This window comes from Lepisma saccharinum, chromosome 1, assembly GCF_977018435.1.
Source record: "Lepisma saccharinum chromosome 1, izLepSacc3.1, whole genome shotgun sequence".
Classification (NCBI taxonomy): Eukaryota; Metazoa; Arthropoda; class Insecta; order Zygentoma; family Lepismatidae; genus Lepisma; species Lepisma saccharinum.
This window is the reverse complement of record NC_139229.1, coordinates 83215607-83239393: the sequence shown is the minus strand read 5'-3', so window position 1 is coordinate 83239393 and position 23787 is coordinate 83215607. Positions and strand designations below refer to the sequence as shown.

General features: G+C 37.2%; 1 protein-coding gene across 1 annotated transcript in view; it reads left to right on the top strand.

Annotated features, from left to right (window-relative positions):
- The window catches only part of LOC145997169 (phosphoglycerate mutase 2-like), a 30418-nt gene extending 14133 nt beyond the window's left edge, over window positions 1–16285 (top strand). The window contains exons 3-4 of the mRNA XM_083133858.1: window positions 6955–7219; window positions 15850–16285. Coding sequence (XP_082989984.1) covers window positions 6955–7219; window positions 15850–16016 — 432 coding nt within the window. The 3' untranslated portion in view covers window positions 16017–16285. The remainder of the gene's footprint in view (window positions 1–6954; window positions 7220–15849) is intronic.
- The last annotated feature ends 7502 nt before the right edge of the window (window positions 16286–23787 follow it).

Genomic DNA, 23787 nt, shown 5'->3' with positions numbered 1-23787 from the left:
GTGTTGCATTGGCTTATTGTTGTCGATTCTCAAAACTTTCAGAGTGACCCTCGTAAATCACCAAATCAATCAATAACATTGTAGGCAAATATAAAAAATGCAGCTTAGGCAGTGAAAGTTGCTTGGCCTAAGTTAGTGTTGTAACATTTACTACTTAAAAATTACATATAGTCAGTGACAGCGCCGGCCTGAAATAAGTGGGGGCTGCAGATTTCGGAGTCAAATTCTCGGGAGGGCTAACTAATACTGACTTAAATGTACTTACTTCATATTTTTAGGGTATAATTTTACCGCTTGCATATTTTACAATCAGAACTCAAGATAAATCAATGAGATGTTGCATTTTGTTCCATCATATACAAAAGTACTTGTAAACACTAAACTGCCTTGGTCAGCAACTTAGTGTTTTTAATATGGAAACAAGGCTTAATTATATTAGAATCTTTTATGTCAAATAAAATGCAATAATTATATTGTTTCTTTTCCTAAGCCATTATTGAGTGGAATAATATCAAGAGTCTTACTAGTCATGTGAAGAGAACAAAATACACCATAGAAACTACACTCATTACATTATCAACTTGCTGGATATGTGTATAAATATTACACGTAACACTATTTCTATGTAAACAGTGTGACTAACTTGTTGCTAAAATGAGAAAATGAGCCACAACAAGAAACTATGATAAGATACGTCTGTGTCTATGAGCAGCCACAACCTTTTTTAAATTCAAGATTTTTCAAGCTCTTCAAAGGACAAAACAAATAGAGCACTCAACCTCTCATCAATTAGATTTTGAAGGTTTGTCGCAAGCAACCATTGATGGGAATATGAACATTTCAATAACACAAAGCTTATAAAGTTCGTAAAAGGAAATTTTGAATGTTTCAATCATTGCAAGCAGCTGCTGAAGGTCTTTATTTTGGCTTCCATTCTGCCTCATAGTGTGCCAAGACTCTAAACTGTCGAAATCACAACAGTAGGGAGCATATAAAGATTGTAGCTTTTCATGCATCAGAAAAGTGGCACTAACTTAATAAAGTAGGCATCAAATAAGCGAAAACATCCTTGAATAGAAATTGTATTAATGATACAATTTTCTCTTCCATAATGAAATATCTTACATTTCTCGTTCAACGACTAGAATTCAGAACTTAGGGCTAAAAATGGGGAGGATGTGAGAAATATCTCCACTTAGGACGTGTCACTCTCAAGGAATAAAAATATTTTCACTACAAATCCACCTCCACTACGAGACAAATATATAATCAATGAATATATGTAGTTGCAACTCTTGCACTGGGCATTTTGGATAGAGAAGTGACTGCTGAAGATTATAATTTTATTTCAGAATATATTATGCTCTGAATATTGATCAGAATTGGATCAATAGTTTTATGAGATGTGCTTCAAAGATTGATTCTTCTGCACGGAATCAAATTTGGCCACTTTGACGGTACTGCAGAAATTATTTTCTAACATCACAAATAATAATTAATTAGCATGTAGGCCTAGGCCTGCGAAGAATGAAATTTGCCCAAGCATGCTGATTTTTGCATCCTGCAAAAAAGTTTACTTTATTGGATTTGTATTAAGATCCACTATATACACAGAAGCTAATTCAGACGAGACCTACAGCTTATACTGGAATCTGAGCCACTTAGTGATATGTGCCTCCACCGGAGATCGAACCTGGGACCCCTTAATTTCAAGGCAGCAGTATTGCTGCTAGATAACCAGAGCAGGGAGGTCCAATTTTAATATTTCCAATTCTTAACATTTAATTAGTTACCTTGGGTACTCTTTGATTTCTTAACGTCCTATTTCTCCCTCTTGAATATTTGCGATGATAAGGATAGATATAACGATGAAAACAATGAGAGAACATCGATAACACTCATACCATTGTCGGTACTCGAATGAGGAACTAACAATCAGAAAAGAACATTCACGATGGCTCTTTAGATGTTGAATATTGTCCTACTTAAACAAATTCATTTTACACATCTGTTAGATTTATTCAGAAATATAGCAATACGATTTATGGAGCCTAATAATGTACACGTTTAGGTGCATATGCCAACAATTAAAGAACAATGTCACAGCCACTGAATATGTCGTCCACCTACGAGGCAGGTAACAGATTTCGTAGCAAGTTTGGCTTGCACTCATGATTGGCCCATTACGTAGTATCAAGTGGTAGCCACTGCTATCCAGGCATATCTGCATATACCCCCCTCCCCTTGATTCTAGAACACATCCTATTAAAAGTAACTTTGCGATTTAACTGAACTAGAAAATGTACTTGAACATTGTATTTGCCTCAATCGAATTTTAATAATGGAAAATGTAAACATAAACTTTTTAAGTTTTCGGTCAAAATGCATCTACCGTACTAAAAAAATGTTGGGGGGCAATGGGTGGGGGGCTTCAGCCCCTCTGTAGCACTGTCCCTTGCAAGTAGTTTCAAAATCTTACAAAAATGTCTTGAAATCTTCTTAAGGTTAATGGTGATTTTCTTACGTTATTGTACAGAAAACACTAGACAACTCGCAGGCTTATTTCTCTTGTAGTCTACAGTTGTCACAAGCATAAAAAAAAGTTTTTGTTCTGACGTTTCAGGAGAACACACACTTCCTTCATCAGACATTTATTCTTAGTTTGACTAAAGATAAAGTTGTAACAATGGTTAAAAAATTTTAACAAAAAAAAGAATCAGTTATACAATGGATTTTGTTAATGTTATATTGGTAATATAGCAACTTAACTGTCAAACAAGCCTTCTGTTTTATTATTATTATTATTATAGATGAAGATTTTTTATCACATTTTTAAAATTATAAATCCCAAATATCATCAGGCAATTCAAAATCATCATTTCTTTTACTAAGTTTCTTGATGTCTTCTGTTACGTTAAATTTTAAACATTTTGGCCTATTCCACTTGTGAATAAGAAAACTCCACAGTGGGTCTACGTTGCCATTTTCATTATTTAATTTATTCCAGTGTTGTTCTGCTTCCCAGACAGTCAAATCTATGTGCAACTTATGTGCATGGTCCTATGTTTGCAATAAGTTTAAGAAGGCAAAAGTTAGATCTCCAAACATATTTCCACTGCAACATGCCACCACTCGTAACTCCGGCTGGTCAGTTGGAAGCACAAGTTCTCACCCAGGGATTGGGATTAAGGCGATCCCCAATCTACCAGGAAGGTAACCACCAAATTGCTGCACATCACGTCAAATAAAATCCAAATACTTTATAATTAAAATGTCCAAAATCTTTAATCGTGTATCGCGCGTGTACATACGGATTCGCACAAGTTAAAATTATAATTTGTTGGGTCCTGCATGCTTGTAGTCAGTGATAAGCAACTTATTTGACACGACAGAGTCCGCGCACAGCCTTCACCATTAATAGCAAGACCCCAACTCCTACCTCAAGCCCGAGGCATAGCTTAACAGATTCTTTCTTACAATGCTACAAACTCGTACCATAACAATAACACAAGAAAAGTTGATAATGTATATATCAGATTAATGGTAATTAGCGATAGTACGCTTTGATTGTGGTTGGCAACAATTAAGAATGGCAACGTGGAACTTTTGACGTCGCCATATACACGAAGCGTCATTCCCCACTCCTAACATAAACAGCCAATAGAAAAAGGTTATTTTATTGAAAGCGAGGTAGAAATACTTTGCTATAATATTACAATATTAAACTAGGAAAACAAATAACAAAACTGATTTTAAAATAATTCATATTTGCCCTTGCACATAAAATGATTAAATAAAGATTTAGCTTACAGATTTATAACGAAGACTACATTACTTCAATCTTGTCTATTGTTGACAAATATCAGTATTAGGTAGAAATGTATTTAACATGTGCTTAAACAACAACATTCGCGTGAAATATAGAAATAATCCTAGCCATCTTGGATTTGACAAATAATGAAAATGTTGCATATATTATTTGGGATAATTATTAGCCTATAAAATATGAATGGATGTTGCAAAAATATGGGAATAGTATAATAACATAAGATAAAACATAAATATATACCTGAATTATGAAAACAATTAAATATAAATAATTTAATCCAAGTTATTAACTTGAAAGTATGAATAATATAAATTCAAATATATGACTGAAATTTGCCTAACATGGTGGTCGTTACACCACAAATATTCGGAATATCTTCTTCGTGCCCCTGTACAAGATGTAGAAATTATTACACAATTGAAATTGAAACAGCTGATCATATTACCTTTAGGCATCCCTGATGGCATAATGGTTACATAGTTGCCAGGGGTCCCAGATTCAATACCTGGTGGATGCACATTGCACAGTGGTTTGGATTCTACTGTATTAAATTGTAGATCCAGTCCCGATTATCCTCTCTGTGCACAAAGTAGACTTGAAAACAACAACACATGACATTTAGTATGACTAAAATGTAGAATGTGTGGGGCTCTACCTTCATGTTCCCTGTGCACCTTCATGGCAGTGCAGTGCACAGGAGATAGCTGAAACCTTTGTTACTCTGGCCTTACGAGGGCAACACTTACCTACATATCACCAATAAGGATTGCTATATGTCTTCTGGCAACATTGCACAGTGATCCAGAATGCCAAAAAAGTTTGGCAAAAATAGAAATTTTTACTTTTCGGTAAGGGGACAAAACATGAACACTTACTAAACAACTAAATGGGCCATTACACTGTTAGAGATTTTTTCTCTAAATCGATTATATTTGTTCCTATTTCCGGGCCTCAAAATTGAATTTTTGGAGTATATTTTGTACAAATTTTTAAGACTTGTTGTAGCAATATTTTTTCCCTGGACAATAACATTGTGCTAGGTAGACTTGCAACTTCTCAATAATACACAGAAAAATTACACATATTTGAATTAAATATGGCATGTTTATTGTTGACTTAAAAATACAAAAAATTTCTTGAGTTAACACAGCTTTAGTCGCAATTTCTAAAGCAACGATTTCTAAAGCAAAAGACACTTTAAAGTATTGTGAAAACGGTACGGTAGAAACTTTTTGCTACTTTTGAAAAATTTAGCTTGTATGTGTATGAACGTGTGCTGTTAATGGGTTAGCAGGCAAACCTGAATAAAACGTGGTCACGTGTGTGCGCTGTGGAATGGGAGGTATACGATTTCGATATCAGCTGATACTTATACACCCCCTAACAACCCCCAAAACTTTCATCAAAACTCTCCCTAAAATTTTTTACCAAAGGGTCACGCTGTGTAAATATTACCCAGAAGTAAAATTACTTCGTAAGTCCAAATTACAATTACATTAAAGCATTCAATACCTTTATTGGTTAAACTAATTGTATTAAATTTGAACATCTTTATTGTATTTTACAATTAATAAAAATGAGAAAAAGTGAAATACCAAACTGAAAGGCAGGAGTGCACGTGTGGGTGAAATCTAAACAGGCGATCTTTCTACGGCCCTGTGAGGGGAACTACGAAGCCTGATTAACTAGCAGATTCAATGTCATGACATACGGAAGGGTTCACTGGAAAGGATCTGATTGATTGATTTAGTGTTTTAAGTCCACTTTATGCACAGTAAGGCTAATCGGGACTGGACCTACAGTTTTTAAAGTGGAATCTGAACCACTGTGTGCCTCCACCGGGTATCGAACCTGGGACCCCTTGATTACAAGGAGACAACGCTACCACTGCACCATAGGGGAGGCCCCGAAAAGGATCTAAGAAGGTTCACCTCAAGCACTCATTGGAAAAGATGAAAAAAAAAAAAATCACAATGGCTTGGGTCATTGTTACCCATTCACGGTTAATGGTGGTGGTGAGTTATATATCCACAAAAACATTATTCATGAAAAATTTGATGAAACTAGGAATGATCAAATTAAGTATTTGTTTCATTCGTGTTAGATTCTATACATTTTAACAATATCGCTAAAGATTGTGTTAAGAAGATTAACGTTGATGTGTTGCGGTTCTGCAGCAAAGTATTTTAAGGATGTAAAAATTGTTGCTGAATAGAAGATACATTTCTTTGAAATAATTTCAGTTGGTTTTTTAAAAATATGGGATATTTGTAGTTGCTTTTTCTTCTACTCTATGCACTCTTAAAAGAAGATTGTCAGTTTTGAAGAAAGTAGCGACAGAAATAAAAAGCGATAAATTGAATTTCTGTGGGAAAATGCGTCTAAGCAACTCACATTTGCAACAAAAGTACATTTAAAGGAGGAAGGAGAAGGTAAGGAATCGGAACTAGTGAATAAATATTATTTAATGCTTTAAAATACATTACTTTTTAAAAAAAGTTATTAAAATAGGAAGTCTGTTTTCTAGACGTTAAACAATTATTGTGCATAAATTCATTTTAACGTTGCTTTACACTATACTATTATTTTCGTCATAATCATTATTTTTATTTGTATAAAAATCTAAATAATCAATCTCATGTCAATTCTGTTTGATTCAAAGTGTCAATTATTCCTCAAAAATGCAAAACTTACATATTTGTATTGATTTAGGGGTCAAACAGAGAGCTCCTGATTTTTTTTCGATTTTCTTGCCATTCTGGATCACTGTGCATTGGGTGGGTCACATTAATTGGTACCCTATTGGTATAAACTGATGTAGGCATACCACTCAAATTTCCGTTAATTTTATCAATCCAGTGTTTCTGTACATAGTCTATATATATTACTGCCAAATTCTGTCATTTTATTATTTCTATGTATGCAAACATGTAATTCATGTACTTGGTTTTGCAAAGTAAATACATAGTTTCTTTCTCAATGGACTTCACTGGTAACATGTTTTAGTTAAGGAGATGAAGAATGATTCATAATGAAAAATTAGTTATTTTAAATCAGATCAGAATTGGTAAATTTTATATTACAACTTGTTTTTTGGGTTTGCAAGAGGCATTTCTTTTCCTTAGGTTCAGATTTGGAGGCGGAGTTTTGATGTTCCTCCTCCACCAATGGAAGAGGACCACCCTTACTACAAAACAATTGTAGAAGACAAACGTTATGAGAATGGCCCAAGCAAACAAGAATTTCCAAAGTTTGAATCTCTGAAGCTGACCATTCAGAGGACGTTGCCATACTGGAACAATGTCATCGTTCCGCAAATTAAGGAAGAGAAACGCATCCTAATCGCTGCTCATGGGAACAGTTTGAGGGGCATTGTCAAACATCTTGATAGTAAGTTGGCTAACATCAGGTTTGCTTCCATTACACTAAATGCAGATACTTGAAGTTTCTAATGAAAATTTGTTCAGAATAGTTAGCAATTGCACATCATATGAATCTAATAGTTTTGCATCAAAACTCCTATAAAGAGTTGAATTTTTCAATATATGTTAGGAAAATTAATTTGCTTTCATTAGATTAATTAGTTTCATCTCATTTGGAACACTTCCAAACACTTTGGAATTTTGTAGTGCATACGTAAATCATATTCGAGAGATTAGTGCATATTATAGCTTAACATGCATAGAATTCTGCCACTTCAAAGGCTTGGTGGTACCACCTATTTTATATGCAGTGTGATATTTTGTAGAATGTGAGCAGTCTAGGTGCTTTTGTAGCTTGCACAGTGAAATGGCAGTAGGCTCGTAATCATATATTGCACAAATGAAAAGGATTGTTTTTACAAGTGGTGGTCCCATATTCCTTGCATACAGTTCTTTGGAAGACTAGCATCATATAATGAACAAAGAAAATATATTTGTGAATTTATTATTCTCAATATTCAACCCAATTCTGCAATAATGATGGACAGGGAACGGATTTATATGTATGTAAATACATATTTATGTATGAAGCTGAAATCAGTTATGTTTTGTATTATCTTTGCACATCACGGCATGTAGACTCGAAAAATTCAGTTTTTATATTTCATATTTGTACATATGTTTTGGCTCATATTTTAGTTATTTTTACATATTATTTCGGTATTTCAGAACATTTCTCAACATTTACTCCATATTGGTGCAATAACTACATGTCCCTGTGTGACTAAAAGTGTTAGGTGAATTTCTTGCGAATAACTGACAAATTTGAAATACACTCCCATTACTTTTTGCGATATTGAATGCAGTTTTAGTCAATATAAATCCATCTTAAGAGACAACAGAAGGAAATTCACGTTCAAACATTTACAACATAATTTTGGTATTCATTGTTTTGGGAACAGAAAATGAAAACATATTTTGTGTTGTTTTACAATTATGTCAATGTAAGCACACTGTATTTTATGTAGCTTGTGTAGGGTTTTATATTATTAAAAAGGTAAATTTTTACAATTTTCAGTCCATATTCAACTCCATATTTTGGTGAATATAACTTAATATGTAGTTACATATTTAGCACATTTTTACTACATATAAGTCCGTTCCATGGTGATGGACATTGCTTCGTCTACAGTGCGCTTGTAAAGCAGTTTGTCAAGCAAGAAGGAAGAACATTCTGTCTGCTAAAAGCACACATTTTTCAGATGGTAAAACTTCACATGTATTATGAAAAAATTGACGATATACTAAAAGTGTCAGGATGCCACGTCATCAGATTACCCAATCCAACAGAAGAGAGATGGCGCTATTTGAAACACTTTGTTGCATGTCACAGCCTACAGTATACATTACAGGTTGAGCAGAAGAAATTTGAAGGAAGCATTTTTTAGTGTTTGCTTTCCTTAAATTTATTTCGTAACAATACAGAACGAGAGTAAGCAGACTTTGTTTCAAGTGTGTCCAATGTAAAAACATCCGTCTAGTGCAGTGTGTATATGCACTTGCAGTTCTACACTAAAATACCAGGCTCAGGGTGGCGACAGACCTGGAAAACCGGGAAAAGTCAGGGAATTTGAGGTGTCAAAAAATGTCAGGGAATTTAGTCGTCATTGACTTCAACACTCTTTTGATGAAAATTGTTATAACTCGGGCACTATGGGAGCAATCTACTTCGGATAACTTTTGTTTTGCAGCTAAAACATCAGCGCATGCAACGGTGTACAATTTACAACACCGGACCGAGGAAGGGGGCTTGGGGGCACGTCCCCCGAATTTCAATGGAAAAAACAAAAATCTGGTGTTTGCCCCCTCTTCTCCCGCTATTTTGGGGAGAAGGCGCAAACTTAGGTATTATTTTCAAAGAATCGACATTTTTCAAGAGAATGAAATATGTTTTATGTTCTTGGGTGCCATACAAGTTGAATAATAAGCCAAAATGTGATTTTTTTTTACGAAAAATAAGTAATTTGCATTTTTGGAGGAAAATTGTTATAACTCTGGCACTAAGGGAGCAATCTACTTCGGATAAGTTTTGTTTTGCAACTAAAACATCAGAGCATGCAACGGTGTACAATTCAGAACGCCGAACCGAGGAATGGGGGTTTGGGGGAAGCGACTACCGAATTTCAATGAAAAAAAACATAAAAATCTGGAGTTTACCCCCTCTTCTCCCGCTATTTGGGAAGAAGGTGCGATCTTTAGTATTCTTTTCAAAGAATGGACATTTCTCAAGAGAATGAAACATGTTTCATGTTCTTTGGTGCCATACAAGTTGAATAATATGCCAAAATGTGATTTTTTCTTTCTTTACGAAAAATAGGTAATTTGCATGTTTGGAGGAAAATTGTTATAACTCGGGTACTATGGGAGCAATCTACTTCGGATAAGTTTTGGTTTGCAGATAAAACATCATAGCATGCAACCGTGTACAATTCAGAACGCCGAACCGAGGAAGGGGGGTTTGGGGTGGTGTGACCCCCGAATTTCAATGGAAAAAACAAAAATGTGGAGTTTGCTACATTCTTTTCAAAGAATGGACATTTCTCAAGAGAATGAAACATGTTTCATGTTCTTGGGTGCATACAAGTTGAATAATAAGCCAAAATGTGAAACGGTTTTTGCAAATGTAATTTGCATTTTTGGAAGAAAATTGTTATAACTTGGGCACTATGGGAGCAATCTACTTCGGATAAGTTTTGTTTTGCAGGTAAAACATCAGAGCATGCAACGGTGTACAATTCAGAATGCCGAACTGAGGAAAGGGGGTTTGGGGGGAGCGACTACCTAATTTCAATGAAAAAAAAACATAAAAATCAGGAGTTTACCCTCTCTTCTCCCGCTATTTGGGAAGAAGGTGCAAACTTTAGTATTCTTTTCAAAGAATGGACATTTCTCAAGAGAATGAAACTTGTTTCATGTTCTTTGGTGCCATACAAGTTGAATAATGAGCCAAAATGTGAAATAAAACTTTGTTTGGAAATGTGGCATGGATATGTTGCGGAGGGGGGGAGGGGAGGTTGGTCATCAGTATGAATTTTCCAGACTTGCTCCAGACCTGTGTCAGAGTTTCCATCCAAACATAAGAGTATGGAGGTCCAAAAAGCACATTCATTTCGTAATCAGCACCATGATACCATATGGTATCATCGGGCCAGTACGCCCTTACTCTGATGATACCATATCGTTGGTATCATCGGAGGAGTAAAGGTTAAGCCTCTAAATATTATGTGGAAAATGCATTGAATTATCATTTTTTTCTTGTCCGTATGGGAGTAGTAAGGGGACCTGTAGACAGATGGAGGGGATAAGAGCAGGTGGTGCTGTCTGATAGTTGTCAGATGTCGTAGTAAGTCATTTTGTTGGGCAAACTGAAGGAACATGGAAACAAATATGTTCCATTGATACATACGATTTTTGTCGAAAATTACCACCCGACAAAGTATCTCACTACAACATGCTACAGAAATTGCATGGACTGAAACATCCAACAAAAATCGCATGCATAAACAAGAAGAGATTTAGACTGCAAATATGATGCTGGAATTTTATTACTCTTCTGGCTCACTTCACCTTATTGAATATAGCAGTGCTTACGAAGGCTTTCTTTTATCATCCTGACGTATTACTGGTTTCGCACAAGTTAACATACGTTTACAATGACATTGCAATATTCTTAGATATCAAGAAGAATCCAACCAAACTGGATATATATTGAATACTATCACGAAAAAGCGAAAAATAAATCTACATTGGTGAACGTTTTAAAAATTGGCAAGTGCATGCTCCTAACCTCCAATTTACTGCAACACTAGTATTGCAATGAAATTAACGCCACTCTCTGTCCTGTCTGTTTGATCTCGTGAGAGATGATCTTAAATCTCTCACTCAGTGAAGTTAATGTCCAATATTATGAAATAAAATACTAATAATAAATACGTAAATATTTTAATACCATATTTACTCGAATCATTCAATCATAACAGCAAATCACTTCCTTCAAGAATTGACTTTTCTCTGCCAGCCCTGCTACATTTTCACTTTCCATCTACTGATTTATACGAGAGGTGGCCAGAAAGTAATTTCCAATTAGTAGGTACATTGATTTTTCGCAAACGCCAAAACCGTGAAAAATGGTAATTGCTGTGAAACTATGTTTATGAATGTGCAGTGATGTCTGGACACTTTTTTCACCCATTTGAAATATCGAAATAATGCGAATTTGGCAAAAAATGCGAATTGTAGGCATTTTTAGGAATTTTTTTTAAAGAAATGTCCTAAAACAATGAAAAATTCCATGAAATCCAACATCCTTGTCTTTTCTAGGCCATGTTTGTGTACATAGAACATGCAAGTTTTCCAACATTTTACTCAAGAGTAAACTATAGAGTTATACGTACGTGGAATAATTCCGACAGCCACATTAAATCATTTATTTCCCACGATTTTTTCAACTTCTATCAAAACCATTTGCATCACAGAGCAAAGTGACAGGGTTCTAACATGAGATCGCGTGCGTATCTACCGTCACACGGGAGCCACATCTTCGTATTTGTCGCACGAGATATGTTTTGAATTACCAAGCTAAGTGTGCACTATCGGCTTTTGTAATAATGGAGCTCAGTCGTTAGGGCATCTGACTACTATGCGAGAGACCCGGGGTCGATCCCCTGCAGGGGAGAACCGGGATGTTTTCCACCTATTCAAACTGCTCCAGTGCCCACCCAGCATCATATGAAGCTGGTACCTTGAGGAAACTTTGAGGGATAAAGGTAGCCAGGAGTGTGGTGCTGATCACATCACCCCCACCTTCAGCCGTGATCAAGAAAGTGTGGGACCCTAACTCCACACCAAAATTCCATTATCTAAAATCCTTACCTTAAAATTAATAAAGGGGTATGGAAAATAACTTTCCCAAAATAACTTTCAAGATATCAAACTCTCGCGAAGAGGCATAAGCCATGTGACTTACAATTTGAAACAGTAGTTTAAAAACACCATGAAGGTATAATTTCAGATATTTGCCAGAAAATGCGCTAAAATGAAAATGTGAATTTTCGGAAAAATTTTCGGCATAATCACCACCGTTGTTCTGGCATGTGTCGCAGCATGGCACTAAATTTTGTATGCCCATGGTATATGTGTCTGACAGCAAAGACTGGAACTATCTCTACCGAAATGTAGCTGTCAAATCCTTGCCTTGCCAGAAACCTCTTCAGTTAAACAAACAGATGAAAGTAGGTACATTCAAGGCCAGGGCTGTACAGGGAGTGGTCTAAGATCTCTCACCTGAAGTGATGCAAAGGGCCCGTGTTTACTCAGCTCTATGGGGTTGTGCACATTCGATTGGCCTTCCGTGAATTGTCTGCACCATCGTCTGACCATACTATCACTCACGACGTCCGGTCTGCACAACTCACATGATTGCTGGTGGCTCTGTGCCAAATTCTGAGCATGCAATGTAGGCTACATCGCAGTCAGTGGGAGACTTTATGAAAGCTGCAATCTTTAACCTAGAACTGTCCTAAACCGGCTACATTGCAACTGTACCAGATTACAGCTACATGCCACTTCTTCCTGCCTGTATGTGTGTGTGTCGCTCTCCGACCACTAGTGCTGCGTATAGGCACGATTGGAGCTTTTTCAGGATGCCCCTCATATATGAACTTTCAGAAGCTTTTATTATTAGAGTGTTCCTGTTTTTAATGTGTTGGTTAGCTAAATCAGGTACCTATACAATGCAATTCTATAAATTCCTTGCGTTAAATTTCTAATACTTACATACCCTTTTCGTCAGCATTAATGGCATAACTGCATGTTGTCAGTTTCACAGAACTTCACTTGGATATACTGTACTGAAGCAGAAATCCCATCGATAATGTAAGGAAATATGACACTTTCTTTTGTTCGATTCAGTTGTTTCACTTATATGCAAGAGTTAAGTTGTTTGCTTTACAGAGAAGAGAGTAGTAGCTTTATGCATTGAAAAATGAGTGCGCACTCATGGTTTTTGCAAGCAGAGGGTTCCAAACCTCAGTGGAAATATCAACATATAATACCGAGAATGTATAAGGAGACTGATAAATTACAAATTGTATTTCTTAATTACTCTTCACTCTTATCTCATTTAGTCGTAACTTTAAAAATAATCAAGTATTTTATTTTAAACTTGCTGCGCATGACAAAATTCCATAATCCTTCCTTAGCTTGTGAATTGTAATAATTTTCCAAATTCACTATTTTTCAGTTTGAATTCAAATCATAGAGAATAGAGAAATTAAGTCAATTTAATAGAAGATAATATTGGTACTTAGCAAAACCATACGTGGATCTGTATGAGTTTATTATATCCATTTGCAAAAACATCGATTTAGTTTAGTTTGTAATTGTCAGGGAAAAATGTAAATTTTGTCCTGGAAAACCTGGAAAAGTCAGGGAATTTCATTTCTACTTGTTTGTAGCAACCCTGCAGGCTGTGTGCCATTCGATTCGGTTTGAAACTAAAAGATGGGTGCAGATCAATTTCTTAATATTTCCATGCTTCAGTATTGCCAACTCACTATTTTCAAATGTGAAGTTCCATTTAGTTAACTGCTGCTTACTTTCACATTGAAAACTCTGTGGCTGGCTAGGACTGGTGATTAGTTGCAAGAGGCAGATACAGTTCGTATAATTCCTTGTGAGGGCAAGATATCGGGAGAAGTGTGGCGGGCAGCACTAGAGATGCCGACATTTTCGACCAGTAACGTCCCACTTATATTTATGGACATATCTTTAGCATGCAGATGTTTATATTAATATTGCAAAACGAGCACTAGCCTGTGTTATAAGAGTTGTTCAAAGTGATGTCCACCTACACATTCCTGGCATCGTTTGATGAAATTTTGATTCACATGCAAAAGTTCTTCTTCCGTAATTTTTCCAAGTTCTGCCCTTATATTGTCTTTTAGTTCGTTGATACTTGACTTAACATTGTCAGGGGGCCATAATTCTTGCACTATAGAGACTCTGTACGGTTTTAATTTTAGTTGCTTAGTGGCTCTATGTGCTGATGATTTTGACACACCCACCTCTGTGAATCACGGTGTAGAGGTTTGTCTGAAGAGCGTTCTAATGCTGACCCAATTTCGTTGAGTTTTTCTTCGGGTAGAATCCGTTGTTTTTGCTTAGGGGTTCTAAAATTTAATGATCCAGTTTCTCGTAATGTAAGGACAAGACATCTAACCATCTCTCAATCTGGAGATGAAACGCCAGGGAATTTCTGTGCAAATTCCCTACACACGTCTTGACATGAGTCTGTTTTCACGTAAGTGTCATACATAATAATTCTTTGTTCTAACGTGAACTTAGCGACTGGTATTTCAATCTCCTCACTTACACACAACACACGCACACACTGCAATTACACAAAGTAGTAGCACGGCAAGTAACCAAAAACCACACTGTTTCACACAGTACGAAATTAACATGCTCTTGGTTCAAGGTTTGTTCCTCACTCCATTCGCAGCTGTGTCCAGGGCACCTGTAGTCGCGAAGGAAAGAACAACTCAAGCTCGGAGCTTTCAGATTGCAAACAATGCTCATGAAAACCATTGACTTTTAACGGTTTAGTCTGCAATGTAATCTTGATACAGTGTTGCACATTTGAAACCTTCAAACGATTCCAAGCAAAGCAAAATGCTTTTGAGGGTAAACTAAGCGGGACATTAGTGGTTGAAAATGTCCGCATCTCCGCTAGCGCTGCCTGCCACACTTTTCCCGATTTCTCAGCCTCGCAAGGAATTGGATGCACGGTAGTTGACAAAGATTAACTAGACATTGAAAATCCACCCTTCAATGAAAATAACTCCAGCTCTTCCAGTAGTTCCAATGATGGATGTGAACATGAATCCCTTCCTCAGTCACCGTAACAACACCCTAGAAATATGATATGTGAAGATGACGTAGGTGTAAATAACAGCATAAATATAACACTTTGAGGTTTTGCATCCATATAGACAGCCACAAAGGTTAGCCAGTGGCGGATAAACATTTTCCTCTCATGTGAGTGGATGCTCACCCACTGTGCACATTAGCTTTTATATTATTAGTTTAAGATGTCTTTGAAGGTAGTTTGTTTAATTTTATGCTTCAAAAGGGGAGGGGATTTTCATTTATTTATGCCTATGTTTATCGGAGATTTGTTGTTAGTGTTTGCTTGTGGAAAGCTTGCCCTCATTCCTCCCTAATATGGTCAAGACATTAGCTGGAAAAAAAAAAAAGTATTTAATCACATGCATGTCATGAAAAATCTGTCTTTGGATCTCAAACCATAAATCAATTGCAACTGGTAAGATAGACATTGTTGTCAATTACAAGTTACTGCATAGACTCAACTTTGTGAGAAATGCACATTATCCAAATATGAGGAGGTTAGGCATTATGGTAGTATTTATTGAAAATGTGAAGGGTTTACACTGCTGCTGCGGTCAGTCCAAATAATGTCTCCCAAAACTCAAGTTGCTGCCTTGGATCTACTAATTAAAAATCTTCGTTACTTTCCAGACATGTCAGACGAAGCCATCATGAAACTTAATCTGCCCACCGGGATCCCCTTTGTGTATGAACTGGATGAAAACATGAAGCCAGTTGTATCGATGCAGTTCCTTGGGGATGAGGAAACGGTGCGCAAAGCTATGGAGGCAGTTGCAGCTCAGGGGAAAGCCAAGTAATGTGTTATTTGTGTATACATGCGTAGCTCTATGGATAGAATCGAAGATATTCCTGTGCAGCACCTCGTGGAAGATTCAAAATGAAATTGTGTTCAACATGTCTAAATATTTTGTGAAAGTAACTGTGTATATCATGTGTATAAATCCATATTCTTAGACAATACTCTGTAAGAAATCATAGTTTTGCTGTGTAATTATTGTAAATTTTGGATGCAAGCAGACTTGAAAAATAGAAAGAAAAAAAAACCTCATAAAATTTGTTTTTCATTGACTTGAATTTCATCCAGTGCAATGGATTTGAAAATGCACTTGTAGCAGTGGCATATGCTGGTCTTAATGAACGGGTAATCTCTGACCTGTGATTCACCCACACAGAGATATACAGGGTTATCCTAAAAGAAATAGACACTTTCAAAGTTTTACAGAAAGAATTGTTTTCATAATAGGGTTGAAATGCATGGTTTGAAGAGTATATCCTGAAGTTTATATTGGTAAGTCACAAGTGTTCTATGTGTAACATGACAGGTATCAATGCGATAGTCCAGTTCTCCTCTCCCAGGACTTTTCCCCTTGCACAGACAACCAGTTTCCTTAAATGTCTTGCTCCAATCGTAGAGTGGCTGTTTACCATACCATGTTCTAAAACGACGCTGCAAGATAGTTACAGAATTTGTTTTTGCAAATTCAGTCACACAGAAAGCCTTCTCCACTGGCTAGCGGCCATACTGCTCTACTTACATCAAGGGTGCTCACGTGCAGTGGCGAAGCCTCGTAATAGGCCCGGAGGCTGGGCCTACCCTAATATATTTGGCTATTACGGATTATTTTATTACTTATTATTTCATTAAATGCCGCCTTGATACAAGAAACTGAAATTCTAGGCCTTACGATAATTTCCACAAATTTCCATCCCTGCCAGAGGCTCTATCGTCGCACGCAGAGCCACTTCTCCGAGGGCCTCAGCTGGTCCCATAACATTCTATGTGATTTATGAGGGAAAGCATAATTTCAGGGGCGTGTTCGCCTGAAATGGACATAGTGAGTCCGGCCTCACGCAGTGATGTCAACCCTAGCATAATTGTGCTAAACGTAGTACAATTGGAACTTTGTTGGTTCACCTAGCACCCTGTGTTTGGGGTAATGGTAAAATATAGCATCTATAAACATGCGCCCCTGGGAGACAGATAAATTGAATTCAGAGGAATATATTTTGAAAAAAAAAAATTAAAAAATCGCAGATCTTATTTGTTTCAAACAAGAGGTAGAATGCCGATCTAGCCACATCTGGTCCACTGTCTACTTTTCATCTTTTCTTTATCTTTCCTTACTTAGCTCACGAGGAACATTTTATTGAAGGAATTGTACAATTGGAACTTTGTTGGTTCACCTAGCACCCTGTGTTTGGGGTAATGGTAAAATATAGCATCTATAAACATGCGCCCCTGGGAGACAGATAAATTGAATTCAGAGGAATATATTTTGAAAAAAAAAATTAAAAAATCGCAGATCTTATTTGTTTCAAACAAGAGGTAGAATGCCGATCTAGCCACATCTGGTCCACTGTCTACTTTTCATCTTTTCTTTATCTTTCCTTACTTAGCTCACGAGGAACATTTTATTGAAGGAAATTGCTAGAAAGTTGGGGTCTCAGATAAAACAAGCCTCCGCCTTTTGTAGTCCTCGAATTTTCTCAAACTTTTCAAACGTTATATTGAACCAATTATATTGGTTAAATCATTGTAATTCATTTGATGGGGGAAGTTACAAAGATTGTTTAACTAATCAACAATGCATGTTCACATCACAACTCCCCCCAAAATAGATACATAAAATGAACTTAAGACCTAAGTCATCAGAGCACAATTTAGTTGCATTTAGCAAAATTTAAGAGATTAATCAGCACACTTTTCCTGATTGGGAGGTTGGCAACCCTGGACACACGGTATAAACTGGGCTTCACATCTGTTTCTTGCCCAGCATGGGGTGTCCGACGAGGGGAAAGGGAAGGGAAAGTGGGGATAGAAAGGCAAAGACAACTTGTTCCGAGGGTGAAAAAAAATGTTTGTCACAGTGTTCTGCATTTTCGTTAGTTTCTCGTAGGGGTGTGTGGGATCCCGAGCAGTCGGGAAATTCCGAATGGTCATTTTTAAAAGTTGTTAATTCTTGAAGTTTTCTACATTGTAAATGTCTGGAACTTATCAAAAATTGTTCATTTTTGTACCAGAAATGCGAAAATAATCACTTAAAGTGAAAATGACGTGTAGAATTCGAGATTTCCAGAGCTTCGGGAAGTTTTGAACATTTCCCGTCCCGAAAATTTCCAGACTTTGTAGAGAAATTGCGAATTTATCCCATCCCGAATGTCTGGGATTTAAAAAATTTCCCATCCCGCACACCCCTAGTCTCTCAATTTATTCCTGTTGCATTGTTGTTTTATTGTTATATTTTATCTTGTCTTTCTTTTCGTTTATTTTTTTATTGTTCTATGATTGATTTTATTTTATGTTGCTTTTTGTGCCACTTTTGGCTAATTTGCGAAGATGGGGATGAGTGATGATATGATGAAATTGACGAATGGACACTCACAAACATCCCATGCCCAAGCCAAGACTCGAACCCAGGACCCCTGGCCTCGTAGTGCAATGTGCTAATCACTCTGCCACGGGGGCCAGCTTTCATTGTTGTGAGCGTGAAGTGAGCAAGGGGAATAATGACTTGTATTACTCTGGAATGCTACAAAAACCTGCATAAAAGCCTATTACCGGGCATCGGAACATTGAGGACTGCCACTCGAATAACATCTAAAGCACCAATTTACAATAAAATCAAGAAATACGATTTACGATTTAGCACACATCAAGAGTTACTATTCAGGTACATTGATAGATGCAAGAATAAGTTGTTATATTATCAAAAAACAACTTTAAAGGTTATATTTTATATATTTTAAAAGAGTTGCACCCATAACAACACCTGTGCCTACCCTTCCAGCAACACCACGCTTTGCCACTGCTCACGTGATGTTGACGTCACGAAGAGAAACGAAAAGCGGAGGTCATAAACTTCAAGACTTTCACTATACAACAGTACTAAATGACTAAATGCTTTCTGATGTAACAAACAAATTTCAATTTATAAAGTGTCTATTTCTTTAGGCTAACGCTGTATAATATTGAGGCATGTGCTAGTAAAAACTCAGATGCAGCCCCCCATTACTTGTTTATGAAGTGAACTTCTCAATAACAGCTTCATGAAGGTACTCTGATGAAACTAATTGCAATGTTGTGTAGCTAGTTTCTGGGTTTTCATTTTGTCTCCTTTCCACATCTGTGGCTTCACGTATGGTTTTACTTCTACTCCTTTGATTTGATTTGGGAGTAGTTTGACAGCACTGAGAGGCATGCAATGCTGCTCTGTGTATTATGGTTCGTAATCAGTGGCAACTCGTGACTTTTTTCAGGTGTAGAAAGAAGTTATGGTAAACCGAGGAAGGTTTGAAAAATGTTTTCAATTACAGTCGCACATATTGCTTGTACTATCCATTACATTTACGTAGAATGTTTAATTGCAGGCACATGCACAAGGTAGAGCAAGCCCCTCCCCCCGAACTATGAAATATTTAAAATGTGAACCTATAAAAACTTACGAAAAAGGCATTGACGAAATTTTAGATTTTGCAAGAAGTTCGATTTTTGTCTGTTGTGTGGATTGAGGATAATAAAAAGTGCTGTTTAAACTCTGAAGTTATGCTAAATGCTAGGATTTGTTATTAATTATTTATTTTTCAGATAACTAGTTTTAAGTTCAATTATGTATCTACTTGTGTTACTTATTATTCACTAGATTTATGTAATATTGTTAATTTTCCCACAAAATTGTGTACATGGCACAACAAATGAAATGGGTTCAGTACAAAACTTGAACCTGCTACTGATTACCTGCCATAAAATTTCCTCACACAAAATTGGGCAGGATAAAGAAAAGATAGAGGATGGATCGTGGCATGGTTCTAAAACGCTTGTCGCTGTGTAGGCATACTCCCTTTTATTTGAAATATGCCCACTGGTGGCTCAGTCGGTAACGCGTCTGACTACCATGCTCAAGGTCCCGGGTTTGATCCCCGGCCGGTTCAAATCCAGGAACTTTTCTAACGTTGGAAGCGGCCCCGGCACCCACCCAGCGTCGAATGAAATGGGTACCTGGGGGAAACCCTGGGGGGGGGGGGGTGTAAAGACGGTCAGGGGCATGATGCTGATCACATCACCCCCACTCACGACCGGATCAAGAAAGTGTGGGGCGTTACCCCCACACCCCCTATACGCCTTCATGGCGTGGTGCTAAGCACAGGGGAGCACTTTACCTTTTTTTTTTTTACCACTGGTGAAGTAGAAATAAGATTTGGACATAATTTTATTTTTATTTCCTGAAAACATATTCCTTTGAATTGGATTTCCCTCTCCCACAGACTCACGTTTGCAGATGATGCTAGATTTTACCATTATGCCAAAAGCAGGGAGCCAAGAAGGATCAAACTTTGCTAGGTTTAGTACCATTTGGCATCACTCAATTGAGGAAAAACTTGATGCTGCCTCGCTGGATCCTAGAGAAGGGGAGAAAACAGGTCCCGGGTTTATAGATAGAGATAAAGGAAAAAGAAGGAAGAGAACTTGCCCATGGTAGCAAAAAAGCCACTCCAGGGTGATTTATCTTTTTCCTCCTCCATGAAATCCGGTTCATTGTCTTTTCTCTTGTCAAAATGTCAGGGTTCTCTCGCCAAATTCTCCTGAACGGGCTTGAAACTCATTTTCTACACAAACCAAACACAGCTATGCAAGCCTTCCCCTTTCACCCTGGCTTAGGGACCCAACCTGTGGCCCGCGAGGCAATATGGTGGTAAGTGCGGTGTGTAGAAAATGAGTTTCTTTCTCTCTTTCCAGATAGACAATAGATGAAACTCATTTTCTACACAAACCAAACCATGCCCCACTGACCCAGGTCCTTCCCCTGCCCCTTCCACTTCTCACCCATCTGTTTGTAGTGTTACCAGCAAGGTCCCTCAGATGGGGCAGCAAAGCATGAGTGTCGCAGCTGGAGCGAGCAACAGCAAACTCTTGAGAATAGCTAACCTAGTCAATTGTACGTACATTGTGCTCATAATTTTATAATGCACATTATTATCAAACTCCTAAAACGTAACAGAATTGGAAGTACATGGAGGAATCGCTTCCCGTTCATGCCTATTTGGTTGGGGATGGGGGAGTTTGTGATAGATAGAATTGCATGTGCTTGTTCATTGTCAGGGTTTAATGCGAGTTTTTGCTGAAGGCAGTAGACATTAACCGGTTGCAAGAATGAGAACAACGAGAAAACAACTTTTGATTGATTGAGTTGGTGTTTTAATTCTGCTTTATGCACAGTAAGGCTAATCGGGACTGGACCTACAATTTAAAGTGGGATCCGGAAACAACTTCTTTTCATACAATATCTTCACCACATTTGCCACACCACACCGTGAACCGGCTAGTCACGTTTCAAACAGTTCTCATAATTACCCAGTTTTTCTTTTTTTTTTTGCATAAAGTTTACCAAATGAGACGACACTAATAGTTTATGGTTCTCTCTAAAAATAATATTTGACACAGGCTTTTATGGTTCTGTGAGAGTGATTTAACTTACAAATCAACCAATTTACCCCCAATTCCATATCTTTTATTTTAACAACCCTCTATCTCTTAAGAGTTTGTAAGTGTCCAGTGCAAAATGCTTACACAGAACAGATTGAAATAAAGCAGTCAAATATAATCATAGCAATATGTAATACCAGGCGCGGAGCGTCCATGTAAGCCGGGCTTACACTTTATTAGTTCTAGTAAAATGTATGTAATTATATGGCAAAATTCGTAAAAACTTCAAAGTTCAACTCGGCCTGATACCAGTCTTCGAGATCCTGTTTGTTAGATTGCAACACTTCAGCACCAGGGGGCACATTGGAACTCCCACCTTTTGCTTGCCGAAAGTTGTAAGCCGTCTGAATGTTGCCTTACAAATTTCTGACCGCGAAGGAGCAGTGCCTACCGTATCTGGATGGAGAAAAGCAAGGAATATAGGGAGAAGAGTGGGCCAAACCCTAGGTTTGTAAACCTACGGCCACAGGCTTACAGCAGTGTTGCAAACCTCATGTTTAGAAAAAGTGTTGTTCATGGATGGCCGCAGTATTTCTTTCCTCCAGGGAGGATTAAGCAAAGTATTATTTTTTTTCAGGGGTTGGGGTACACTAGGTATATTTCCCTTCTCAAAATATACTAATTAAGTTTGAAGTTAACATTTTTCTGCAACGCCCTTACAATAATTAACAATTTGATGTGACTGAAATGAAATTAAATTGTATGTGTGAAAGTGGTTGACATTCATTTTTCAGGAAGTGTCTCCTTGCCTTGTCCCTTCTGGATATCCATGGTGTCGTTTTAACTCCGAAATTATGCTACATACTACGAAATTGTTCTGTGATTTTCATATTATTAATATTAATTTATAACAAAAACATAAAGATACATTCGAATGGTTCAACGAACGGCATGGGTTCGACGTTATACGTGAAAAGTTTGAGAAAATTAATCCACAACGAAAAGTGGCCCTCTTGTTTTATTTATATTCCCAACTTACAAACGACTTTTTAAACTTGTGCGAGATTTAGCACCATTATGCTTGGGTTGGCTTCACTGAATACGCGCCAGCGAGAGACAGGCAAGACTACTAGTCTTGAGACAAAGGTCCTGCAACAGGAGGAGGGCCTCCAGCGTTGTCGGGTATGAATGGTTGAGGGCAAAGGAAATTTGAGCCGGTGGTGCTTCAAGGTTTTTTTTTTTCCAGGAACAGGGAATTCTGAAGCAAAAATCTAACAGGAAGGGGAAAAAGGAGAAACCTGAAAATGAGTGGGATACGGGAAAACTAGATACACATTGATGTGCTAAATTCTTGTTTCTGTTTTTAGCTTGTAGGAGAGCATAAACATCAGAAATATTAAGATCTCTGTTTTCCGTTTATGTATGAACTCAGCTGGTAATAATTGAGCTAAAAAGTGCAAAAATAAATAAATAAATAAATGTTAATGAAAGCTGAAGATTGAACCAATTTTACAAATCTCATGTCAAATGTAAACCAAATATTATTAATTACGTAGTAACACTCTTCGAACATCGTTCGAAAAGCCTGTTTATGATCTTATAGGTGCTAGATTTGCTTTTACAGTATCCTAAGAAAGCACTTACATGTCCTTTGATAGAAATTTCTGGATATGTTCCTACAATTAGTGAGCATTTCTTTTATAATTAATATTGTATTTTTTTTTTACTAAATATAGGGAATTTTAAGACAAGAGAGGGAATTTATTTATATCCGAAAGGGATATTCCCTTCACAGTCCGAAAGATCATTGTTTTGAGCAGTGACCAATTTTGGATCTTCTGGTTTCTTTTTGTTTCCCCGTTCTTGTTGTCGAGGTATTGCTTTTGCGAATTCCATCTATTGAAAGCGGACTGTAGGGCCTGTGCTGTGGTGTGATAGTGAAGTGCATTATGGAATAAAATGAGTGTGATTGTGCGGTGGGGAAGAGAACTTGTTGAAGATGCCGTTTTCCAGCAAGGATTTTGTTGCCAAGAAGAAACTTGTGGATGTAGGTAGGCCCACCCCTTCCTTCTCTAGCAGGCATAGTAACAAACGAAAAATAAAGTGCGCCGAATTTGTGATTCAGGGTACGAAGCTGATACTTCGTT